This window comes from Mirounga angustirostris, unplaced genomic scaffold, assembly GCF_029215605.1.
Source record: "Mirounga angustirostris isolate CCGP_5_RB_7025 unplaced genomic scaffold, mMirAng1.0.hap1 SCAF_2, whole genome shotgun sequence".
NCBI lineage: Eukaryota > Metazoa > Chordata > Mammalia > Carnivora > Phocidae > Mirounga > Mirounga angustirostris.
This window is the reverse complement of record NW_026991710.1, coordinates 181,625,232-181,649,336: the sequence shown is the minus strand read 5'-3', so window position 1 is coordinate 181,649,336 and position 24,105 is coordinate 181,625,232. Positions and strand designations below refer to the sequence as shown.

At 40.9% G+C, this 24,105-nt stretch overlaps 1 protein-coding gene across 1 annotated transcript in view; it reads left to right on the top strand.

The window, feature by feature from the left end:
* MTMR7 (myotubularin related protein 7) overlaps positions 1-24,105 on the top strand; it is a 106,264-nt gene that overhangs the window by 43,430 nt on the left and 38,729 nt on the right. The window contains exons 4-5 of the mRNA XM_064585616.1: positions 7,105-7,262; positions 17,273-17,401. Coding sequence (XP_064441686.1) covers positions 7,105-7,262; positions 17,273-17,401 — 287 coding nt within the window. The remainder of the gene's footprint in view (positions 1-7,104; positions 7,263-17,272; positions 17,402-24,105) is intronic.

The window sequence follows — 24,105 nt, the reverse complement described above, 5'->3', positions numbered from 1 at the left end:
TCTGAATGATTCATTGCCTTTTAGGGGCTCTCCCTAAGTTGTTCACTATACGAACCTCTTTCATTATTCTTAGTATTCACTTTGTCTTGGGTGGGGGGGGAGGGTTTATAGCTGTTCCTTTTGGAGTGAACTCGTATTAAAATCATGCCCTTCCCATACAATGATTATTGAAGCCTAAGATAAAACTGACAAATTGTTTTGTGTGGAAAACATTAATATCAAACAGCTTAAGGGTACTTCCCCCTCTTGGGGCTTTTAAGGTTTGGTTTTTTATTGCTTTGTGATGGTGATAGAGGTTTCCCAAGGTTGGTATAACCAGACGTTTGTTAGCATCAGTTGTATTCACAGTGTGGATCTGTTGGTTCTCCTAAACAAAACCTTCTTAAGTGTCGTGGGAAGAATGTTTAGTTGATTTGAAAAATAGATGCTGTCAGTTTCTCTTCTGTTCTATCCCTCGGCTTGGGGTCTTCCAATTTATGGCTTCCTGGGCACTTCTAGAGAAGCGTTTCTTGTCTCTCTGTGTGGCTTGTATGGGTTGCGGTGTCCTTTTGCTTAAAAGAAATAGACATCTGAGTTTCTGGGGAGAATTCAGTAAAAATAAATCTTTTATATAAGAGTAATCTCCATGGTAGTGTTATACCAAAATTGCTGACAAGGGAGATGGAATATATCTTTATAGTTACTGTGCTAAATGCTTTTTGATTCAGGACAAGAAGTTTGGTTGTAACGTCTGCAAGGGGCTTGGCTGGGTCCTCCATTTCATATGGTGTGACCGTATCATCTGCAGATAGCGAAGAACTCAAGTTATTTCTTGAAAATGATGCTAGGGAGCTGTCAAAACCTGATAGTTTTGACTTGACTTTGCTCCCCTTTCAAAGCAGTTGGTGGAGGATTTTTCATCTCCGTGTGTTGCACAGAAATGCAAAGTTAGCCAGAAAAGCAGTTGAACTTTTTAGAGGGTGCACTATAATTGGAACAGAAGTTCTGGGAAGATGTGTGTTAGGTTGCGTGCAACAGCGAATGCGAGGAGAACTGTGTATCAGCAATTTCTGTATCACTGATTAATGGCTGGGCTGTGTAATAAATGTGCTCTGACCGGACTAATAGGATTTAGGAATAGCCCAGAGAACTGGGAAAGAGCTGAGTGGCTGGAAGGGCAGATCACAGTGAACGTGAGGGCTGTGGCTGGTGCTGACAGTCATTGCAAGGGTCCCCATGGAGGAAAATCTCTGTGTTCCTCACTTTTTTTAAAACTCCCACTTTTTCTTAAAGGTGACGTTTGGGAGGTAGGTATTAGACATAGCCAGAGAGCCAAAAAGGAAATCATAGTAATGAATTGAATTAAGTTTATTACCTTAGAAGATTTTTAGAAAGCCACCAGCATTTTGAAACCCTGGTATTAGAAATGTCAGTTTACATAAAACACAGTACTTTAATAAGTGTGGGAAGATGAAATGGAACCCAGACAGTTTCACAGTTTAATGTTAGAGGCAATGCTAAAATTAGGATCTGTTACAGCCTACAACCTTGGAAGCAGGCTTTTGAATCTGGGTGGAGGTAGAGAAAGGTGGAGGGGGTCCCAGCTGGGAATAGGGGTGGCTTATCAGAGCCATCTGAAGATCTTTTACAAAATATACCTCCCCCCTCCTCTGGGTCTATCAGAGTGTGTGTGTGTGTGTGTGTGTGTGTGTGTGTGTGTGTTAGCACGATACAGCTCTCTGTGGTTGCTCTGGTTTGTCACCAACACGAATCACCTATTTTCAGTACCTTTAGAGATATAGCTAAGTTTCAAGGTCCTGTAGAGGACAGATTTTCTTATTTTATTATGTACAAAAGAAGAAATGCTTGGGAGTCCATTTAAGTCAAGTCCTATGAAGGAGATTTTCAGAACTCTTGAGATTCTCTCTTCACTGAATTAGGATTTCTAGGATAAGGGTACATCAAACTACTAAAACATTTAGCGAGATTTTATTGGTTGGTCTTTGGTGTGAATTCAGATTGGTAAGAATGAAAAATTAAAGTAGCCAAAGTCAGTAAGCTCTTTAATTCTTAATAAAGAATAATTTAGGTTAAAGTAAAACTTTGGCCCCAATGAGAAATAGATCCAGTGTACTAATAAGGATATACATTTTTCTGATGAAAAGACCCCTATTTCTCAGAGAGCTTCCATTTTTCCCATGTGCATTCTCCTCCCTCTGATTTGGCTTCTGCTGTTTATTTTTCTATCAATTATCTTTCCCTCTGTAGTGTTCCTGGACCCTTCAACATTTAAACCATCTTTGTTTATTTTCCCATTTTTTCTAAATGATAGTTTTTTTTTTTTCAGTTCTTCTTAGTCCCCAGTTCTTCTGCACACATATTATGATTTTACAAATCTTGTGATTGACATCATCTCATTTGCTCAATTTCACTTTTTGGGGGGGCGGGGCTTAATTTCACTTTTGATACCCTTGTCTGTCATGGCTGCTTATGTAGTGTCTGCAGTGGTAATTTGCTTTTTATTGACGATACTGATCTCTGAGTCCAGAAGTCCTTTTCCACAGCCCTGGTGTTTCATTCAAACACTTACTTGTTGAAAATAGACAGCAGACGTCTCCTTATTTTTATTCTAAATCTGCAAAGTCCAGTAATAACCAGGCTGTCTTCTTAACCTTGTTTCACTGGTTTTTCAGCTCTGCTATTTTAGATTGCCTGAATTAAGCAGAAGGTTGGGAGCAGCTGAGCTTTCAATTGTTACTTTTGGTTCTAATAAACTCCACATATGTGTGTCCGCCTGATGACTGCCGGTCACTTTTCCCTTCCTAGACCCACCTCCTCATTCTGCGAATGCCCATTTGTGTTTGTTCTTTCCTTTGGAGTTTTAAAAAATTTGCACAAGGGAAACAATCAGTAAAATAACTGTATTATTCAGGTTTTACATTGGTCATTGCAAGTTTTTCTTTTTAAAGTATTTTTTTTTATTATACTATTGTTACCTTTTGTTTCTCCCAATTAGTCTATCACGGTAATTCCTACCCTATTTTTTTTTTCCAAAATATTCTGTTTACATAACCAGTTAGCCTGATACCTGGGAAACAAACCAGGTTGTTTTTCTTTTTTCTCCAATTGCTTTGTCTTGCCCACAGCTGCCTTATCTGGTGGAGTGAACACCCTTTCCTTTTTTACAGGAGAGAAGGGGTGGGGGTGTAGAGACGGGGCCATTTGGAGGCTGGGTGGTTCCAAGTTGAAAATTGCCACGTGATGGCATAAATACCCCCCCCAGGGAGTAGGAAGTGGGATTGCCCGAGAGCCAAGGCTTTGATGAGAGCAGTAGGTATGGACCCCGTCGCAGTGCCGAGGGCTTCCCTGTGTTAAGGAGTCCAGCTGAACAGTAGTGCTTAAGGAATGCCAAGTCAGTCAACACATGCATCTCTTAGGCCATCTCCTGAGTCCCGAAACGCTGATTTGGCTTTCCTAGAAACGTACCCAAAATGCTATCCATTCTTCTTCTTCTTTTTTTTTTTTTTTTAAATGCTATCCATTCTTAATTTAAGGCAGTATTTTAGAAATTGTTCTTTTTCTTTCTGGATAGAAAAACCTTCAAGTCTGCCTTTGCTTGGCAGTTGTAAGATTTAAATAGGTAAATAAAGTAAATACTAGAATGATTTCTGCATAACTTTTTCTGAAAAACCTTTTTTTTTTTTTTTTTTTAGATTGGAGGTGCACATTCAGCTTACTCCCACAGTGCAAAGGCATGTGGGGTATTTGCTTCTTACGGAAAGAGCTCTGGAGGAGAGCCCTTTGGTGCACCTCCTGTTGAACCCTGCTCTCACTAATAGCAAAAGACATTTGAGGTTGGGTGTGATGGCTCAGACTCCGTGGGGTGAGAAGCCAGTGGAGTATTTAACCTGTCTGTTTTAAGAGATGAGGGTGAGGAATCAGGGATCTGACCTTTCTGAAGGAGACGTATTCTCCATTCAGATTCTGTAAAGACTAGAGATTTCTTTAGCCCTACTTTTGGTGTGGTTTTTAACTCACCTCCTTGTGATTACTAAGAATTCTGCTACGTATTTTGCAGGAGATGGAGGTGAGAGGAACAGAACATTGTGAATGGGAAATATTCAGTGAAATTTACATCTGTGTTAATGGTACTTTTTAATTTCTCAGAGTAGGCAGTCATCCACTGAAGGCTTCCCCTGGGCTGGCCTTTGGGTAAGAAGCTTGCCTATGTTAATAAGACTGAGTATTGGCTGACAAAAATGTGGGTTTCTTTGCCCTTGTGTAGAATTTTACTTAAATTGGGCTAGAGCTATGGTTGATCACCCTTTTGCTTAAAAATAACTAAAAGAAAACATTTCACAGTTTTAGTGGCAACCAATCCTAATGCCTCCCAGTTCAAGAATGATCTTCTTAATATCTGCTATAAACTGTTCTTGCTTTAATTTCTGTTCTGTGTGCTTGCCTCCTCCCAATGACAGCAGGCGTAAGCCCATACAAAGAAAACTATCCATAGTTCTAGAATGGTTTTCTCCTTCTACCTTTAAACCTAGTTGTAACTACTCGACAAAGGGAACTTAACGTCCATTATTAACCCCGTGTTCATAAGCTCTTCTTTCACTGAGGGACTGAGGCTTTCTCAAGAGATTCTTTTGGCCTCTTAACCAAATTGCATTTGCGGTTAACGTTATGGTAGCAGAGGTCTGAGTCATGAAATGGTACTGAGGGATGGAAAAGATGTGTCAGTGTCCAGCCGATGGTTCCCAGAACAGGATCTCAATTTCGTAGTCTTCCTGCTCCAGTAGCTAAGATTATAAGAGACAGTTCCTACTGAGAGCGTCGACTTCATGTTTGTGTGTACAGATATCTGTGGGCGTGCGCTTTCTTATTGGTTGAAATTGTCAGTGTCTCAAAGCTTGAAGTTTAGAAATATATCAGGAGAAACTGAAATAGAACATAGTTTATCTAACTGATAAACTTACTTTTGCTTCTTTCCTACAAGAAAGAGTGCATGTCTAATGAAAAAATCTGGTCCTTAAAATATGATCCTTATCTTTCTTCCTCCTTGTAGATGAGTTACTTCCATGGTAATCACAACAAGCCTGAAACTGAGGTTAGCTCTCAGGCTGCCTGTGTGTTTCTGTGGCCTTTTGCTGACGGTGAGATCCTTTCTTGGGCCTCCAGACACATGTGGAAGAGCCATTAAATTAACCACATCTGAATGTCATCAACAGATTAAGGAATAAATGGGGGGACCTAAGAAAATTGAGGAGAAAGAAACCTATTGGAGAAAAAGAAGATGATTCAGGGGATGGAACAAGGAAGGAGAAGACACAAAAGTGGTCCGTCTGGGGAGAAGGATCTGCCTTAGAGGGGCAATGCGTGTGATTAGGAGCATGCACTCTATAGCCAGATTGCCTAATTTAAATCCAGAGTCTCCACTTACTAGCCCTGTGGCCCTGGCGATATTCCTTGACCTACCTTTGCCTCAGATTTCTCATCTGTAAAATCAGGCCCATCATGGGTTAATACATTTACTAAGAACAGAATCTGGAATGAAATACGTGTTCAGTGATAATCAGCCATGATTCATCTTTACCGGAGGTGCTTGGATCTGCACTATCCAACATGGCTGCATGTGGCTTGTGGGCACTTGAAATGTAGGTAGAATGAGTGAGGATATGCTGTCAAGTGTGAAATACACGTGGAATTTCAGAGACATTATGAAATAAGATACATAAAATATTAAAAAGTTTTATACAGGGCGCCTGGGTGGCTCAGTCGGTTAAGCATCCTACTCTTGATATCAGCTCAGGTCTTGATCTCAGGGACATGAGTTCAAGCACACTGGGCATGGAGCCTACTTCAAAAAAAAAAAAAAAAAGAAAGAAAGAAAGAAAGAAAGAAAAAGAAAAAAGAAAGAAGTGGAAAGAAAATCACGTTAAATTGGAAATAATTTTTAAAAAAAAGGCACTAGGGGCGCCTGGGTGGCTCAGTCGGTTAAGCGACTGCCTTCGGCTCAGGTCGTGATCCTGGAGTCCCGGGATCGAGTCCCACGTCAGGCTCCCTGCTCAGGAGGGAGTCTGCTTCTCCCTCTGACCCTCCTCCCTCTCGTGCTCTCTGTCTCTCATTCTCTCTCGCAAATAAATAAATAAAATCTTAAAAAAAAAAAGTTTTATACACATGTTGAAATGATAATATTTGGATATATTGGCTTTCTAAGAAAATATATCCGTAAAATTAATTTCATTGTCTCTTTTTAGTTTCTTAATATGGCTGCAAGGACATTTTAAGTGACACATGTGGCTTGCTTATATTCTTGTTGGACAGCCCTGGCCTAATTGCTTCCTTCAACATAACAAGATCAGGGCAGGAAAATCAAATCCTCACTCTAAATGGGGAAGGCTGTTGGCCCTGGCCTCACAAGCAGAAAGGGTGGTACATAAAGACGTAGACATCCTGGCAGAATTGAAAGCAGACTTTCATCAGACAGCCCCGAGTTTGCCCCTCATGACCACGGTGACTTACACTATCAATTGCTTTTTTTATGAATCCTATGAATTTTGTGTGAGCAGTGCAATTATGACATTGATGTGTCTGCTGTAAGTTCAGATGTTTTCAGGGCAAACATCTGTATACATTTCACAGATGTTATTTCTTTTTTTCATATGGTGAGTATCAACATGGGGCAGCGGCCTGGGCCTCCATCCACCTCCGAGAGGCCATCCCAAATCCAAGCTCGATATACATAAACAGATTGAGTTCTTGATGTCTAAGGATACATACATTCTTAATTAATTTTTAAAGTTCCCTTTCTTACGTGTTCTGGAGAATATGTTTGGCTTCAAAAGCAACTTAAAAAAAAAGCGCAAAATGGAGAAGGCCTTGTTTCTGAAGGGAAAGGAGCTCTTGCAAAATTGAGTTCGCTTGTTGCAAGGTCTCCATGTCATTGCTGGGAGGAGGTGGGTGAACCTGCCCCCAGAGACGGGGTGCTCCTTGCAGTGTCCCGAGGGGCAAGAAGCTGCTTTGGCTTCTTGATGTAATCCAGCCCAGATAGAATGCTTTTGAGGAGATTTGGTTCTGGATTTGACTTGGTTTGATTTGGCTTTATTCTCCTTTATCTTGCAGTGAAATATGAAGAGTTATACTGCTTTTCATTCAACCCCAAGCTGGATAAAGAAGAAAGAGAACGGGGCTGGATGCTGATCGATCTCGGTGAAGAGTACAAGCGAATGGGCCTCCCTAATGATTATTGGCAGCTCAGCGATGTGAATAGAGACTACAGAGTGAGTGCGGAGGCATTACTTAATCCAAGGGAACTCATGATTCACATAGCTTAGCATGACCTCTGTTTAATCTCCTTTAGTTTTTACAGCTCTTTGTAGATACAGATATGTGGATTTGCAAGTCTCCCCTGGTTACTGTGAGCTGCATTTCCTACCTGCATCTAGAATCAAAGAGTTTGGCCAAGGGAACCTTAGAGAACCGCCCCCCCCGACACCTTCCCCTAATGGTTAAGGAGATGGAAACCCAGAGAAGCCCAGTGGCGGGCGTCATGGCCAGGCAGTGGGTGGGAGAGCCGGCCAGGGCCAAGTTCTCCCATCAGCTCTTTTTATAGTGCAGCGAGTGATTAGTGGGGAAGTCACAAGGACTCTGATGGCAGTCTGGCACCAGCTCCTCTCTGTACTCACTGAACTCTTGATTGGTACACAAGGTCACCAAGAGGCTTCCCTAGAGAAATGTGGAGAAATGTGTCTACGCTTACAGAAAGGCCTATGGAGAGGAAGGGAAGCAGGAGGGGCAGAATCAATCTCATATTGTCCCTAATGATGGGCTTACAAATCAATGTTGGTTTCCCTATTAATTTTTAAAATATTTTAGGTAATAAAAGCAATGCAAGAATGTTGCAGAGAATTTATAAAAGCAAGAAAAAAGAAAAAATACCCACCATCTCAGTGCCCTAATGTTCGTCTATTAGGTTTTAAAATTTTCCTTCAGTTTCTTTTCTCATCTGCATAGTTTTAATAGCTCTTTTCTTATATAAGCAATGCATTTAATGATTCGAAATTGGAAAGTACAGAGGAAAGGGAACTGTTCCAGTATATATAACAAATATGGAATCATATTACACATGCCTTGTGTTTGCTTTTCTTCACCCATCATACTGTTTTTTCCTAATAAATATATTTTATATCATTTAAAAATGTTCTATAAAATCACATAGTATGGCTATATCCTGTTCTTTCTACCTAATCTCCAATTTTTAGACATGCAGATTATTATTATTTTTTATGATTTTAAATAAACATAGTGAGAACATCCTCATACCTATACTTCTGCCCATGTTCAAATTCTTTTTAAAGACAAATTCCTAAAGGTGAAATTTCTGTGTCAAAAAGTTTACATAAATTTTTGTACATGTTGTCAAAAAGAACTGCAGAAAAGTTGGACCAATTTATATAAATTCTCAGCAGCCGTGTATGAGAATGCCTGATTCTTTGTTCCCTCACTGAGAAAGATGTCAGTTCTTAAAAAGTTTTTTTAACAACTTGATAGTGGGACAAGTGATGTCTCATTTTAATTTAATCTACATGCTTTGATTTCTTGATTTGTAGATTTGTATATGCTGATTGACCATTTATATCTTATCTCCTGTTTATTGACCATTTCTGGTTACATTTTTAAAATTTTTTATTATTGACGTATAGTTGGCATACAATGTTATATTAGTTTCAGGTGCACAACATAGTAATTCAGCTAGTCTATACGTTATGTAATGCCCACCACGGTAAGTATAATCACCACACAATGTTATTACAATATTATTAACTCTATTCCCGTGCTGTACTCTTCATCCCTGTGACTTATTTGTTTTATCACTGGAAGCTTGTACCTCTAACTCCCCTTCACCTCTTTCTCCCACCCTTCTACCTCTCTCCGCTGGCAACCAGTTTGCTCTCTGTGTTTATGAGTCTATTTCTGTTTTTTGTTTGTTTCTTTGATTTCACATAAGTGAAATCACATAAGTGAAATCATATGGTATTTGTCTTTCTCTATATGACATTTTACTTAGCATAATGCCCTCTTAAGTCCATTTATGTCAGAAATGTCAAGATCTCATTCTTTTTTATGGTTGAGTGATATTCCTGTGTGTGTGTGTGTGTGTGTGTGTAATATATATATATATATACCACATTTTCTTTATTCATTTATCTATCAATGGACACAAGTTACTTCCAGATCTTGGCTATTGTAAATAGTGCTGCAATGAACAGAAGGATGCATATATCTTTTCAAATTAGTGCTTTTGTTCTCTTTGGGTAAATACTCAGTAGTAGAATTGCTGGATCATATGGTAGTTCTATTTTGAATTTTTTGAGGGACCTTCATACTGTTTTCCACAGTGGCTACGCCAATATACATTCCCACCAACAGTGCCAAGGGAGTTCCCTTTTTTCCACATCTTGCCAACACTCCTTACTTCTTGTCTTCTTAATACTAACCATACTGACTGGTGTGAGGGGATACCTCATTGTGGTTTTGGTCTTCATTTTCCTGGTGATGAGTTATGTTGAGCATGTTCTCATGTGTCTGCTTGCCATTTGTTGGTCTTCTTTAGAAAAACAGCTTTTCATGTCCTCTGCCCGTTTTTCCCTGGGATTATTTCGATTTTTTGGTGTTGAGTTGTGTAAATTCTTTATATATTAAACCCTTATCAGATATATTACTTGCAAATATCTAAATATCTTCTCCCATTCAGTTTGCTTTGTTGATAGTTTCCCTTGTGCAAAAACTTTTTATTTTGGTGTAGTCCCAATAGTTTGTTATATAAATATAGTAATAATTAACTATATATATATAAAAAGCATGTAATATTTATACAAATGCATCTATTTGCTAGCTAAAGGAATAAAAATAGTACAGTCCTGGTACAAAAATAGACACATAGATCAATGCTATTAAACCTCCTAATGTTCCCTCCAGATCACCTTCTGCTCCAATGTCACTGACTGCCATTTGGTGTTGTCCTTCTCTATTTATAATGTTCCTACATATGTAAGTGGTAAAAATGTATTATTTTGTGTTTTTTTAATATTTTCTATACATGGTGTTATGATGAATGTAGCTTACTGAAACTTGATATTTCACTTAACATTGTATTTATGAGATTCGTTTCATTTTTTTTTTTTTAAAGATTTTATTTATTTATTTGACAGAGAGAGACACAGCAAGAGCAGGAACACAAGCAGGGGGAGTGGGAGAGGGAGAAGCAGGCTCCCCGCAGAGCAGGGAGTCCGATGCGGAACTCGATCCCAGGACCCTGGGATCATGACCTGAGCTGAAGGCAGTTGCTTAACCAACTGAGCCACCCAGGCGCCCGATTCGTTTCATTTTTAGCACACACATCTATAATAGTTACCATGTGCCAGACACTGTTCTAAAAACCTGACAAATGTTAGCAGTCCCATGTGATAGCCATTGTTATCATCCTTGCTTTACAAATGGAGAAACTCAGGCATAAACCGATTAAATAACTGTCTAAGCCATCGAGAAGTGAAGAGACTGTTGAGACCTACAGCTCTCATTCCTTCATTCTTCACTGTGGTATTATACTGCATTTTACAGATAGACCACAGTTTAAAAAAAATTATTCTTATCCTTTTCTCCCTCTCCCTCTCTTTTTGTTTTATCATCACAAAGCTGTTAACTGGCTTACACATGACTCATAGTATATTGGGAGTTTCCATCTAGGAGTAGAATTTCTGAGTTACAGTGTATGTGGATTTTAGCCTTACCAGGTATTGCCAGGTTCTTTTCCAAAGTGTATGCATGGACTTATAGACTTAATAGCAAGATATACAAGTTCTCCCTACTCCACAGACTCACTGACAGTTGGTACTGCCTTTGTTTGGTGATAGACCTACTCATTGACCCAGCAATCTTACTTTTGGGAATTTATTCTAAAGAGTCAACATCATACACACACACAGTATGTGTAAGGTGACTTATTGAAGCATTGTTTGTAACAGCATATATTAGAAGAAACCCAAATTTCTTAATAGAGGATGAGTTAAATAAGTTTTGCTCTCTCCATATAATTAAATTAATGTGTAACCATTAAAAAATATGGAAGATTTCTGTCTACTGATAAGGAAATTTGTTATTTGCTATTTGTTATTTTTTATCCTTTTTTCTATAAGGTTGTCTTTTTTTATTGATTTGTAGAAGTTCTTTACATATTCTAGCTAATAGTGTGTTACCATGTAAAGCTGTTGCAAATCTCTCTTCTTCGGAGACGTTTAAATATTGCCCCTGGAGAATCTTTGGATCCTCAGAAGTTTTGAGTTGTTAGTGTTTCCTGTTTTGTTCCATGTTTTAGCATATTGTTTTTTTTTTTTTTTTTGATCCTGGCCTACTTATGAACTCTGTCCCAATTTTACACTATATAATTTCCATAGTTACATTTGTACCAATTATGGTTAGTATGGTTTTATAATAAGACTTGATATTGTATAGGTCAGTTCCTTCCACATCATTCTTCTGATATCTTGAATTTATAGATTATTTGGGGTAGAATGGACATGTTCATGAATTTTCTTCATAATTACACTTAAATCTAACAACCATAATTCTACTCTGTGAGTAGACATTTGGGGCTTCTTTGTTTCACTTATTATGAAGTATGTGGCAATGAATTTTTAGCCTTGAAATGAAAGGGAGGAAAATCCAAGTTTACAAAAGAAAATTGGATACATTTTTAAATTTTTAAAAAATATAACACGCCCTTGAGTCAGGAAGAAAATGAATCTAAGCTACATCTTGTAGAATAATATTTTCTTGGAAACACAGGTTCTTCCTATTTTCGATGAGATTTCCTTCTCGAATTAGCGCCACAAACATGACTCATATTTAGTCACTTAAGTCCTACATGTAGAGACTACAAAACATGAGTTACTCAGCATTTCTTTTCCAAAGTAACACACAGCAAACCAAAACTAACAACCAACAAACTGTGTTGAAATAGAAGAGGTGAAAACTTAGGGGATTTTCTGATTTTACTAATACCATTGAAATGGGGAGAAAGGATTATGTACCCTTATTTATTACCAACTTAGACCTATAATAAAAGTTGATTTTCTCAAAAACTTTCTAATAGTCCATTGAGAAAGTTATGATGTCATCCATTACTTTTGCTTTTCATCTCGTGGTTGAGAAAATGTTTACTTTTTCCTCCCTTCTTTTATAAGAGTTATTTTTTCTTCTTTTTTTAGAGAAGGGGGGGAAGGGAGATGGAGAGGGAGAGAGAGAATTTTAAGCAGGCTCCACGCCCAGCGAGGAGCCCAACATGGGGCTTGATCTCACGACCCTCAGATCATGACCTGAGCCAAAATCAAGAGTCAGATGCTCAACCGACTGAGCCACCCAGGTGCCCCTATTTCTTTCTAATTAGAACAAAACAGGTTCAGAGGCTGTGCTGCTTTTTTCTGTTTGTGTGGTCTTGGGAGGCTAATCATCATCATCATCATCATCATCATCATCATCATCATCATTTCTATCATTATTACTTAGTCCTACTTATAAGACTTGTCTATGGTAGTCCAATTCTCAAAGCGAAGATTCCCTTCTGTACATAACTCCTGAAATTGTCTTTCTTAAATAAAATAATTGTCATTCATTACTAGGTTAAAATTTTAACCTGTTTCTCTTGGAATAAAATGTAAAGTATAATCTAAACCAGTAACTGAAATCTTGTTTCAGTTTTCTATAGCTGTGTTTTATATATTATGTATTACTTTATTTTATTTATATATAAATCATTTTATGTGGCTCATACCCTCCTTCTCCCCTCATAGTATATCATAAATTCCTTGAAATAAATTTTAGATCCTAAATGCTTAAGAAGAAAGTTGTCTGTGTAGATCTGTCTCAGTCTCTGACAACTAACTCTCCAACGTGCTCAGTTGAGTGGTCCTCAATAAATACAGAGGTCTAATTAAGATGCCTTGGATGGCATCTCAGATGGATACTACCCTACAGTGGTAAATGCATTTACTGCAAGAGTATAATCAGGTCAACAGAGATCACCTTTACTGGGAATGTAAAGTCCTTGAAGCCAATAACTCTTTTGTTATTCATTACTTCCCTAGCACCTAACATAATGCCTGGCACATGTGAAGTATTCGGTAGAAACTTGTTGATAGACAACAGTACTGTACTGTAATCAGCAAACTTGCCAAGAGTCTAGAACTTAATGATTCTGACCACTGAAAAGAAAGGAGAATTATGTAATGTGATAGGGGTGCTGATTATCACTACAGTGACAATCCTAGCACAGTATATAAATGTATCAAATTAACATGTGTACAACAGTATATGTCAAATATATTTAAAAAAACACTTGTTGAATGAGTGGAAGAATTATCAGAAGAGATTTTTCTTGGCGAGGCCAAACCAAGATATGCAGGCATTCCAGGCAGGCTAATTTATTTAGTGAAGGACAAGGAAAATAATTTCCTCATTAATAAAAAAAAAAAGTACGCAGAAATGATTTTAACTTACTCCACTTTCATTGGCTCAGGCAGTCAGTGTAAAGAAGGAAAATTCAGAGGAAAAGCCTTTTGTACTTTTCTGAACTCTCGTTCTCTCTTATGTGATTTTCCAAACCAGGCAAAATTTGGGGAAGCTGCGTTGATTAGTTTCAGAATTTGGTGGCATAAATTGCACTGTGCTGTGCATTATTCATTGTCAGAATTTTGACTCTAACCAAGTGGGCTTGTTGTAAAAATGACAGTGGTCAGTGCTATGCAGGACCTTTTTTTAAAAGATTTTTATTTATTTATTTGGGAGAGCACGAGTGAGGGAGAGAGAGAGAGAGAGAGAGAGAGAGAGAGAGCGCACGTGCGCCTGAGTAGAGGGAGGGGCAGAGGGAGAGGGAGAAGCAGGCTCCCTGCAGGGCTCCATCCTGGACCCTGGGGGATCATGACCTGAGCCAAATGCAGACGCTTAACCGACTGAGCCACCCAGGCGCCCTTAGGGCTGTTTTCTCCATGAAAGTGCTGTCAGATTTCATGAAAGCAGGATGAATTCCCTATTTTCCAGCTTGGTTAAGAAGTTGTATCTTGAAACCTGAGCTTCCCTGACACCATGAATCTGACTTTTTTTCCAAAGTTGTTTTAGCTTCTCCTAGAGCTTCCCACACAAATGCTTATCAGAATGCCCATATTTCAGTTCTGAGCCTTGAACTCTTTTCACCTAGACCCAGTGCTAGTGCTCTGGGAAAAACAGGAGTCCCTGTGACTGGCATCTGTCGTGTCCCTACATGGGGGGCTATGACCCCTGTGTGAGCCTGACTACTGTTGACTAGGTTGAGGTGTTGAGCTCTTGGGCCTTGCTCATGCCAACCTAAAAGGTCCACGTTTTCCTACACTGTGGAGGGGGAGAGCCCTGGTATTCTCAGAGGGTGGGAAAGCCTTCCCTGCTCTCTTTGGGAAGAAGGAGGACCCAGGGTGGATGGCAGTCAGGTCCCTAAGTAGGGTGGGGCCAAGAGTCTTAAGGAGAGTGAGATCCAAGGGTTTACCTTTCTCTTGGTCCCATAGCAGTTACGGTGCACATAAAGGTTACAGGCATGAGACAAGCTGAGCTTCCTTCGGCCTTGGGAAGCTATAAGGGGACCCGGCAGGAGCTTCCCAGTTCCTAATTCACCTCTCTTACTCAGAAAGGCTGTACGTAATAGGCAGGTTGAGAAATCTCACCTAGTGTTTGTTTTATTTCATCATAAATAACTTTGCAATTCCTTAGTGTTGTTATAATAAAGAAAGTAGGTGATTCCCACCTTTCTGAAACCCTCCCAATTTCCTTTTTAAAACTGTTATTTTAGGAAAATGTTGTAAGCCTGGTGCAATGACTACATGCCTCTTGAACCTCAGACAAGCAGATGTGGTCTGTGTTGTAATGTTCTAGCTGGCTGACCGAAGAGAGGTTCGGGCACCAGATTTGCATGGGCAAGAAGATGTAGTGTCTTGTGGTAGTCATTCTGGTCAAAGCTCTTGGGGTCCAACTAGGTTGGGCCATCTGTTCTCGGTACAAGATTTTCCTCCAGAGTATCGGTGTTCCTGGAATGGGATTTCCACTAGAGTGTCAGTGCCAGAGACTGGAAATCTTTGAAGTCTGCTAATCTTCCCTAAAATGTCTTTGGCTCATTGCTGAAATTACACGTTGAGCCTGACAACATCACTTTTGTGGCCCTTTTATCTCCTGCTTGATGTTGTTCACCAGTCTGGTAACCAAGACAACCGATGGAGGCGCGGGGGGCGGGGGGAGGGCCGGCATCCTCACAGGACAATTGTCATGAGCTGTGGTGCAGAGGCTGGGCTCTTACTTGGGGTGGGTTTTCATTCCTTCCAGTTCTATCTTTCCAGAGGGGTAGGTGAGAGCAGGGTTGAACAGAGTTCGTGCGGCTGACAGATTTCCCTGTTGCTACTCCTCCTGGAGGACTCCTCTTGAAATGGCCAGGAAGATGCTTGACTTCTGGGAAAGAAACGGCTCTTTGGCAAAACCCAGGAATTGCTATCTGAGCAATCTTCACATTGCAAAGAGATTGATGGGCTGATGTCAAAATGAAATACATGCTGAGCAACAAGTTGGTGATTACCATTGCCACCCCTCACATTTCTGTCAGACCCAGTGGTTTATAAAGTGCTTTGTCATGGGTGTTATCTGATTTGACCCTTCTGTCAACCCCGTGGGATATTATTTCTGTGTTTTATCAGTTTTAGAGGTCAGCGTAGTTTGACTCTCTGAAGGTCATGAAGTTGGCAAATCAGAGCCACGTTCTAAACTGATTCCTTACTAAATCACAAGATCATTCCAAGGCTCTAGAGTTTCCACTGTGGGAATCACCACTAGCAATGCACAGAAAGAGTAAAATCATTTCTTACCATTGGTGAAATCACACAGAAGAAACAAAAATAAAGCTGTTATGTTGTGTGGTACCAAGTCAGATCTAGAAACTTGTCTGAGCTGGAAGCCCAGGGAGGAAGCTTTTTGAAGGAGGCGGAGTTGGGTTGTCCCCTGAAGAATGGAGGAGACTTGAGAGATTTGGGAAGATGGAGGGGGAGAAGTATCCAGCGAGGGCATGGGCTTTGTCATGGGCACACTGCTGGTGCTTGCCACCCACTGGTGGGCTATCTTTCACTCAAAACAGGCGGCTCAATTTTTTCAGCTACCAGGATGTCGAACTATAATCTCTCCCTTTCTGATGAAAGAAATGCTCACCTGTCACTGTCTTGCCCCTCGAAGTGCCCTCAGAAGGGACAGTGCACCAGGACAGACTGCTAAAGAGTGTTTGCTTCCCTTTGCTCTGATGTCATGGAATCAACAGCTCTTCATTTCTTTGAAATGGCTGTTGCTTTCTTCAAAATAGCCTCCTCCGTAACTTGGTTAAGAAAACTTAAGCAGCAATGTCCACAATAGCCAAACTGTGGAAAGAGCCGAGATGCCCTTCAACAGACGAACGGATAAAGAAGATGTGGTCCATATATACAATGGAATATTACTCAGCCTTCAGAAAGGATAAATACCCAACTTTTGCATCAACATGGATGGAACTGGAGGAGCTTATGCTAAGTGAAATAAGTCAACCAGAGAAAGTCAATTATCATGTGGTTTCACTTATTTGTGGAACATAAGGAATAGCATGGAAGACATTAGGAGAAGGAAGGGAAAAATGAAGGGGGGAAATCAGAGGGGGCGACGAACCATGAGAGACTATGGACTCCGAGAAACAAACTGAGGGTTTCAGAGGAGTGGGGGGTGGGTGGATGGGTTAGCCCGGTGATGGGCATGGAGCACTGGGTGTTATATGCAAACAATGAATCATGGAACACTACATCAAAAACTAATGGTGTACTGTATGGTGACTAACATAACATAATAAAAAAAAATTGTAAAGAAAAAAAAGAAAAATGGGGGTGCCTGGGTGGCTCAGTTGGTTGAGTGTCTGCCTTCGGCTTGGGTCATGATCTCAGGGTCCTGGGATCGAGCCCCACGTCAGGCTCCCTGCTGGGTGGGGAGTCTGCTTCTCCCTCTGCCTCCCCTCCCCCCATGGCTTGTGCGCGCTCTCTCTCTCTCTCGCTCATTCTCTCAAATAAGTAAAAAAAAATCTAAAAAAAAAAACCAAAAAAACAAAAAACTTAAATGTACAACTTATAAGTAAGTCTGGTGAATGGAATATATTGCGGCAGTTCACAAAGCATTACGAGATGGCCTCAAAGTCCCCATGTGTTTCCCGTGACAGGTTTGTGATTCTTACCCTACTGAACTGTATGTTCCCAAATCGGCCACGGCACACATCATTGTGGGGAGTTCCAAATTCCGGAGCAGACGGCGATTTCCTGCCCTTTCTTACTACTATAAAGATAACCACGTAAGTCTCAAGGCATGCTTTTGTTTTATGCTTTGCTTTTCTTGTTTTATCATAAACAGGCATTTTTCTAGCGGCCTTCTGCTCTGTGTGTGTGTGTGTGTGTGTTTGAATTCTTAAAGGTATGTGGGTATTGCTGTGTACTATTACATAACACAACTCTGCTTAAACTCTTACCTCAGGTAGAAGCTGACCTTTCATGTTTATTTGATAATAAAGTAATGGGATACTGTCAGAAAATACCTAAACCTAATCATCCAAATGAATGCCTGTCCTTTTCTAAGTGGTCACTTTGGGAAGCTCTGTGCTCCTTCAAACAGCGCTAGAGATCCTTTGAAATGCCTGCTTTAGTAAAGCTTCCAGAATCCATGGCACCTTCTTTTTTTTAATGGCACACTCTTCTGAGCATCCTCAGTATAAGAAATCTTTGTTTACGGAGAGCAGGTTTTATTTTTTAAATATTACTTATAAGAGGCACCTGGGTGGCACAGTTGGTGAAGCATCTGATTCTTGATCTCAGCTCAGGTCTTGATCTCAGTGTCATGAGTTCAAGCTCCGTGTTGGGTTCCACGCTGGGTGTGGAACCTACTTAAAAAAGAATTATTTATAAAAGCTAGGATTAGATTTGTCTGCAACTAACAGGGCCTCTAAGTAACAGTGCCTTAAACAGGATAGAACTTTATTTTCTCTCACGTAAAACTCCAAAAGTGGGCAGTCCAGGCCCAGAGTCTCGGTTGTCCATTACTCAGCCCTCAGAGACCTGAGCTCCTGCACCTTTCTGCTCTGCCTTCCTTTGTCTTTGATCCTCATTGAGTGGTATAGGAGATGACTTTAGTACCGGCCACTATTTCCACAGAGCAGCAGGGGGTGGGGGGATAACAGGCCCTCACAGCTTTCTGAGGAAACCTAAAACTGCCACGCGACACTTCTGCTCACATCCTGTTGGTCAGAACTGTGCAGGGCAGGTGAGAAAATACACTCTCCTGGGTAATTGTGTAAATAACTAAAAATTGTGGTTCCATTTCTGGGAAGGACAAGAAAACAAATTTGGGGAGCCAAGAATGGTCTTTGCCACACACTTCAGAAGTTATTTGACTTCAGTGGGGTGAAAAGTTGGGTTTTCAAGCTAGATGATATAGTTTTGGATTCAAAGGCAAATTCACAGCCATAAACAATTGCAACAGATGTGTGTGTGACTGCTCACACGTGTACCTATGGGCGAGGGAGGGTCAGGTCTGTGTCCGATTCTAAGAGGAGGTTTCCAGAAATACCTTGAGCAATGCCATCTGCACCCAAGTAAGCTTATAACCTTCTGTGCTGCCTGCTTTGGAGGCAAATATTCATTGAGCAGTGCAAGTTCCATTAATTGAAAGGATATAAACTGTCTTACTTTTAGTTACATTCACTGGGGTCTAAAAAAGGCAAGTATATTATTAATGTTCTGTATTACTTGACTCCAACTATATTTCAGCCTACATAGAACTGGAGAAGTGGTAAAAGAAAGATGTGAATTTCTTTAAAAAAAAAAAAAAAGATGGAGGGAATAGGGAATTTCATGACATTGTATTTGAAATTAGGATGCCGGTAACATTGACACTTTTTGTAACATCCATTGATAAAGAAGTAAGAGAGGGAGGATCCTTTCTTTTATTGTTGTTTAAGAGGTGAAGGTGGGTTAGGTATTTAAAAAGTGAGCGTAGTGTCTACCCTACTTCTTTTCCTTCTGTTTTGATGTTCTTGAGAAAAGAGACTTTTTTCTTGGTCATTTGTAATTATTGCGAAGGGCAAGTGTGCGAAGTCTCAGAACAGGATAGAAGCCTTAACAGTTAGACCCCAGAAGCTCTTCACCTACTGGCCTCAGCTTTTCATAGTTATATTCCTCCTCTTGGAAGATCTTGACTTGATCTCCAGGCTTGAAAATGAGCCATGCAGCCCTCATTTATAGTTGAAAATAACTGATTTCCTGTAGTTAGAACTTTCAGGAAGATAATGCTTCATGTTTTAGCTCTTCTTACAAAGTACAAAATAGAGATGTGCTTCTGAGCATTGCTCGATGAACTGGTTACCCCAGGGAAACAGTTCATGTGCCCGGACATGCATACCCACTCTCCCAACCCCAGGAACTGAATTCCGTCCTGCATGGAGCGGAATGATCCATTTTGTGTTTTATAACAACATTTAGGTTTCAATATCAAGTTTCATGATGTAAATGCTTCTGATGCATCCAGGGATTTTTATAAAGGGAAATACTGTCAAAGGTGGATTTCTGTGGTTAAATGGATGATGTGTGAGATAACAAAGCAGCAGTTCATGCTGTCATTGCTCTGGAAAACGCATACATAAACCAGGCAGTCTTCCATAAAAAATAAACAGGGGAAAAAAAAAAAAAGGAAACAGGTGGATTATGTAAATTTGCTGATCTATCTTTCTTCCCTTTTTGTGATTTTAGACATTTTAGACTTAAGAATATGTATTCCTCAGCCAATAAAACTTACTGCTTGTGAATAAAAATATCATATCTTTTAGTTAAACTATTGTTCCTCCCATATCCTTGTGTTACTTAAGGGCCCCTTTGGCTGGTGAGGTGGCTTGGCTAATGTGTGGTAGTGGGATCGGGAGTTAGATTATGACGGGAAATGCACATCGTTGCATGAGCTAGAAGTCCTGGGGGAGAATCCTTTGATATAAATGTCCCTGCTGAGGGGGCATCATTCCTTTCATATCAGCTTTTGTGATACGTGGTGTTGTAATCACTTCCTAGTCATTTGTTGGTGAGAAGAGGATCCCTGCCCTAGGATTCCAGGGAAGGCTGCCCACATGACACCCGACACTGGGCAGAAGCGGTTCTCAGCGGTTTCTGAGTTGTGTGTACTCACTTCCCAGGGGAGGAGGACACTGCCTGCCATGCAGGGCACCCGGGGGTGGCGCTCAGGAATAGAGTGAACCAGCAGGGACTGTGGGAGGCAGGCTTTGTAGTGAGGGGTACGGTGGCCTCAGGTTCCTACGGGGGCATGTGATTGGCTTGTTGAATTCCATGGGCTGGCAGGGTACTGAAAGCCGCTACTCAGAGATGAGCAGGTGCAGGAGCTGAATCAGGTCTGGAGGGAGGGTTAGCCGGGGGGCTTTATCCATAGGAGCAAGGGGTGAAGGGGCACTTGTTGTTGGTCATTTGAGGTCCTCCCAATTTTACCGATGTCAAGGGAGAGCCCAGAATAAAAAGTTTAGGCCTTGAACTGCCCAGGGGTTATATAGAGCCATCCATACTCCCTTTGGATATCAAACTACTAACAGCTTTGTAGATAACAGTTAGAGATGTATAAATTAGAAATGCCGCTTACATTCGGAAGCCTGTGCATGTTATTTACCAGCCCTTATAATTGCCGTATACTTTGTTCTTTCTTACTAAAGGTTTCAGTTATGTTTTTTTTAATTTTTTTATTGACGTATAATGTATTATTTGTTTCAGGGGTACAGGTCTGTGATTCATCAGCCTTACACAATTCACAGCGCTCACCATAGCACATACCCTCCCCAATGTCCATCACCCAGCCACCCCATTCCCTCCCACCCCCCTCCACTCCTGCAACCCTCAGTTTGTTTCCTGAGATTAAGAGTCTTTTATGGTTTGTCTCCCTCTCTGGTTTCATCTTGTTTCATTTTTAAGAAAGCAGTTTTACTTAAATGGTTAATAGCGTGATCTCCCAAATTCACAGTACAAATCTCTGGGAAACCAAACTCTGTAAGATTTCCAAAGAAGTGATTTCCCTTAAGAAAAATAGACATTTTCTCTTCCTTTTATAACTAATGTTTATTAAATCTCACTATGTGTTAGGTACAGTTCTAGGAAAATTATAAACCTCATCATACTCTGTAGTTTTGATATTATTATCCTCATATTGTAGATGAGAAAACCAAAGTTCAAAGACAATAGGTCAGTTACCCAAGATCATATACCGAGTGAAAGCAAACTGTGGATTGAAAGCCAGACCTTCTTGGATGCCGCATCTTAATTCTCTCATGCCTCCTGACTTATTTCTGTACCTCGGTGCTATATTATTTTGGTTGAGAACTCAGGATCAGAAAATGTTATGCCTGGATGGAATTTCTGGCTTCCCTAATTATTAGCTGTGTAACATTGAGCAAGTTACTTCACCTCTCTGTTGCCTCGGTTGCCTCATTTGTAAAATGAAGCAAATCATAGATGGTAATTGAGAAGATTAAATAAAAATAACACAAAGTTCCAAAAGACAACCAACAAAATGGGAAAAGATATTTGCAAATGACATATCAGATAAAGGGCTAGTATCCAAAATCTATAAAGAACTTATCAAACTCAACACCCAAAGAGCAAAGAATCCAATCAAGAAATGGGCAGAAGACATGAACAGACATTTTTCCAAAGAAGACATCCAAATGGGCAACAGATACATGAAAAAGTGCTCAACATCGCTTGGCATCAGGGAAATCCAAATCAAAACCTCAATGAGATACCACCTCACACCAGTCAGGATGGCTAAAATTAACAAGTCAGGAAACAACAGATGTTGGCGGAGATGTGGAGAAAGGGGAACCCTCCTACACTGTTGCTGGGAATGCAAGCTGGTGCAGCCACTCTGGAAAACAGTATGGAGGTTCCTCAAAAAGTTGAAAATAGAGCTACCCTATGACCCAGCAATTGCACTACTGGGTATTTACCCCAAAGATACAAATGTAGGGATCTCAAGGGGTATGTGCATCCCGATGTTTATAGCAGCAATATCCACAATAGCCAAACTATGGAAAGAGCCAAGATGTCCATCGACAGATGAATGGATAAAGAAGGTGTGGTGTAGATATACACACACACACACACACACACACAGTAGAATATCATGCAGCCATCAAAAAAATGAAATCTTGCCATTTGCAACAACGTGGATGGAACTGGAGGGTATTATGCTGAGCAAAATAAGTCAATCAGAGAAAGACATGTATCATATGACCTCACTGATATGAGGAATTCTTAATCTCAGGAAACAAACTGAGGGTTGCTGGAGTGGTGGGGGGTGGGAGGGGTGGGGTGGCTGGGTGATAGACATTGGGGAGGGTATGTGCTATGGTAAGCGCTGTGAATTGTGTAAGACTGATGAAACACAGAACTGTGTCTCTGAAACAAATAATACATTATATGTTAAAGAAAAAAAAGATAGTAGGAAGGGAAAAATGAAGGGGGATATCAGAGGGGGAGACGAACCATGAGAAACTATGGACTCTGAGAAACAAACTGAGGGTTCTAGAGGGGAGGGGGTGGGGGAATGGGTTAGCCTGGCCATGGGTATTAAGGAGGGCACGTATTGAATGGAGCACTGGGTGTTAAATGCAAACAATGAATCATGGAACATTACATCAAAAAAATAAGGAAGAAAAAAAATAACAAAGTTTTTATAATAGTGCTCGCCACATAATAAGCATTCAAAAAATGTTGGGTATTTTAATTCCTAGTAGTGTTGTAGATGAGATGCTCCCATGACAGTTTACCATTGAAGAGTTTTCCCTCTGCGCTCAGGTGACCGACATCAGTTAGAAAGGCTGCCAGGCAAGGGTAATATTCTCTCAACAGCAGGACGGTCTGGGGTATGTTCAAGGTGAGCAGACGCACCCAAGGCTACTTATGCTCCATACAAAATTGGTAACTATATGTTAGCCCCAAGGCAATGAAGAAGTCCCTGTGGAGTATGTCTATAGGTTATTAAGAAAATATAACTATGAAATATTAAAACATAGTTGGTTTAATCTATCTGGTTTAGTTTATTGACCACATTGCCTAGTGTAACTATTCTGACTTAACCCCTCACTTAAAACTGGCTGCCCGCATCCTGCAGGTAATTGCTGATGGTCCTTGTCACTCCCTGGCTTCGTTTCCTAGTTGGAGTCCCTCTGGGTCAGGGGGTTCAGGTGTGGTGTGTGCATTCTCAGACAAATTCTCAGCGTGTAAATGTGTTTCCTTCCCGTCTAACTCTTCCGATACTCTAAGGAATTACCCAGTGGTAGCTGTGTTAACTAGTATCTCTTCAACCCCAAAGAAGTGTCAGGTAGAACCAGCTCGGAACTGTTCTCTCAGCTGCCAGAATGCCCTCAGGACAGGGGGGCAGAGCCTGAAGAAACAGGACCCACAGGGGAAGCATTAGGAAGGCCCTCTGGGGCGATTTGCTTTCTCTCCATCGAAGCTGCTTGCCTTTTGTTCCCAGCCCGCCTTTGGTCCCTGCCCTGCTTGCCTTTCTCCTCCAGGACCTCCCTCTTCCCAGCTGTCCTCATCCGGGTTCGGGCCCCCCAGTCCTTTCTCCTGGATTCTGAACCTCGCTGCAGGGCCCAGAGTTCTTTTTCTCTTTTTTCTTTTTAAGATTGATTTATTTATTTGAGAGAGGGGGAGAGAGAGAATGTGAGTGAGCGGGGAGGGGCAGAGAAGAGAATCTCCGGCAGACTCCTCACTGAGCGGGGAGCCTGACACGGGGCTCGATCCCACAACTCTGAGACCATGACCTGAGCTGAAGCCAAGAGTCGGACCTTCAACCCGCTGAGCCACCCAGGTGCCCCAGAGTTCTTGACCGACCTCAGTGATTGCCCTCGCTGTTACAGGGTGGTTCTGGAACGCTCTGGCAGTGGCCCAGTTATGCATCGAGCTGTTCTGCGGTTCTCGGGCTTGCCTGCAGGTCCTCAGCTGAAGGATG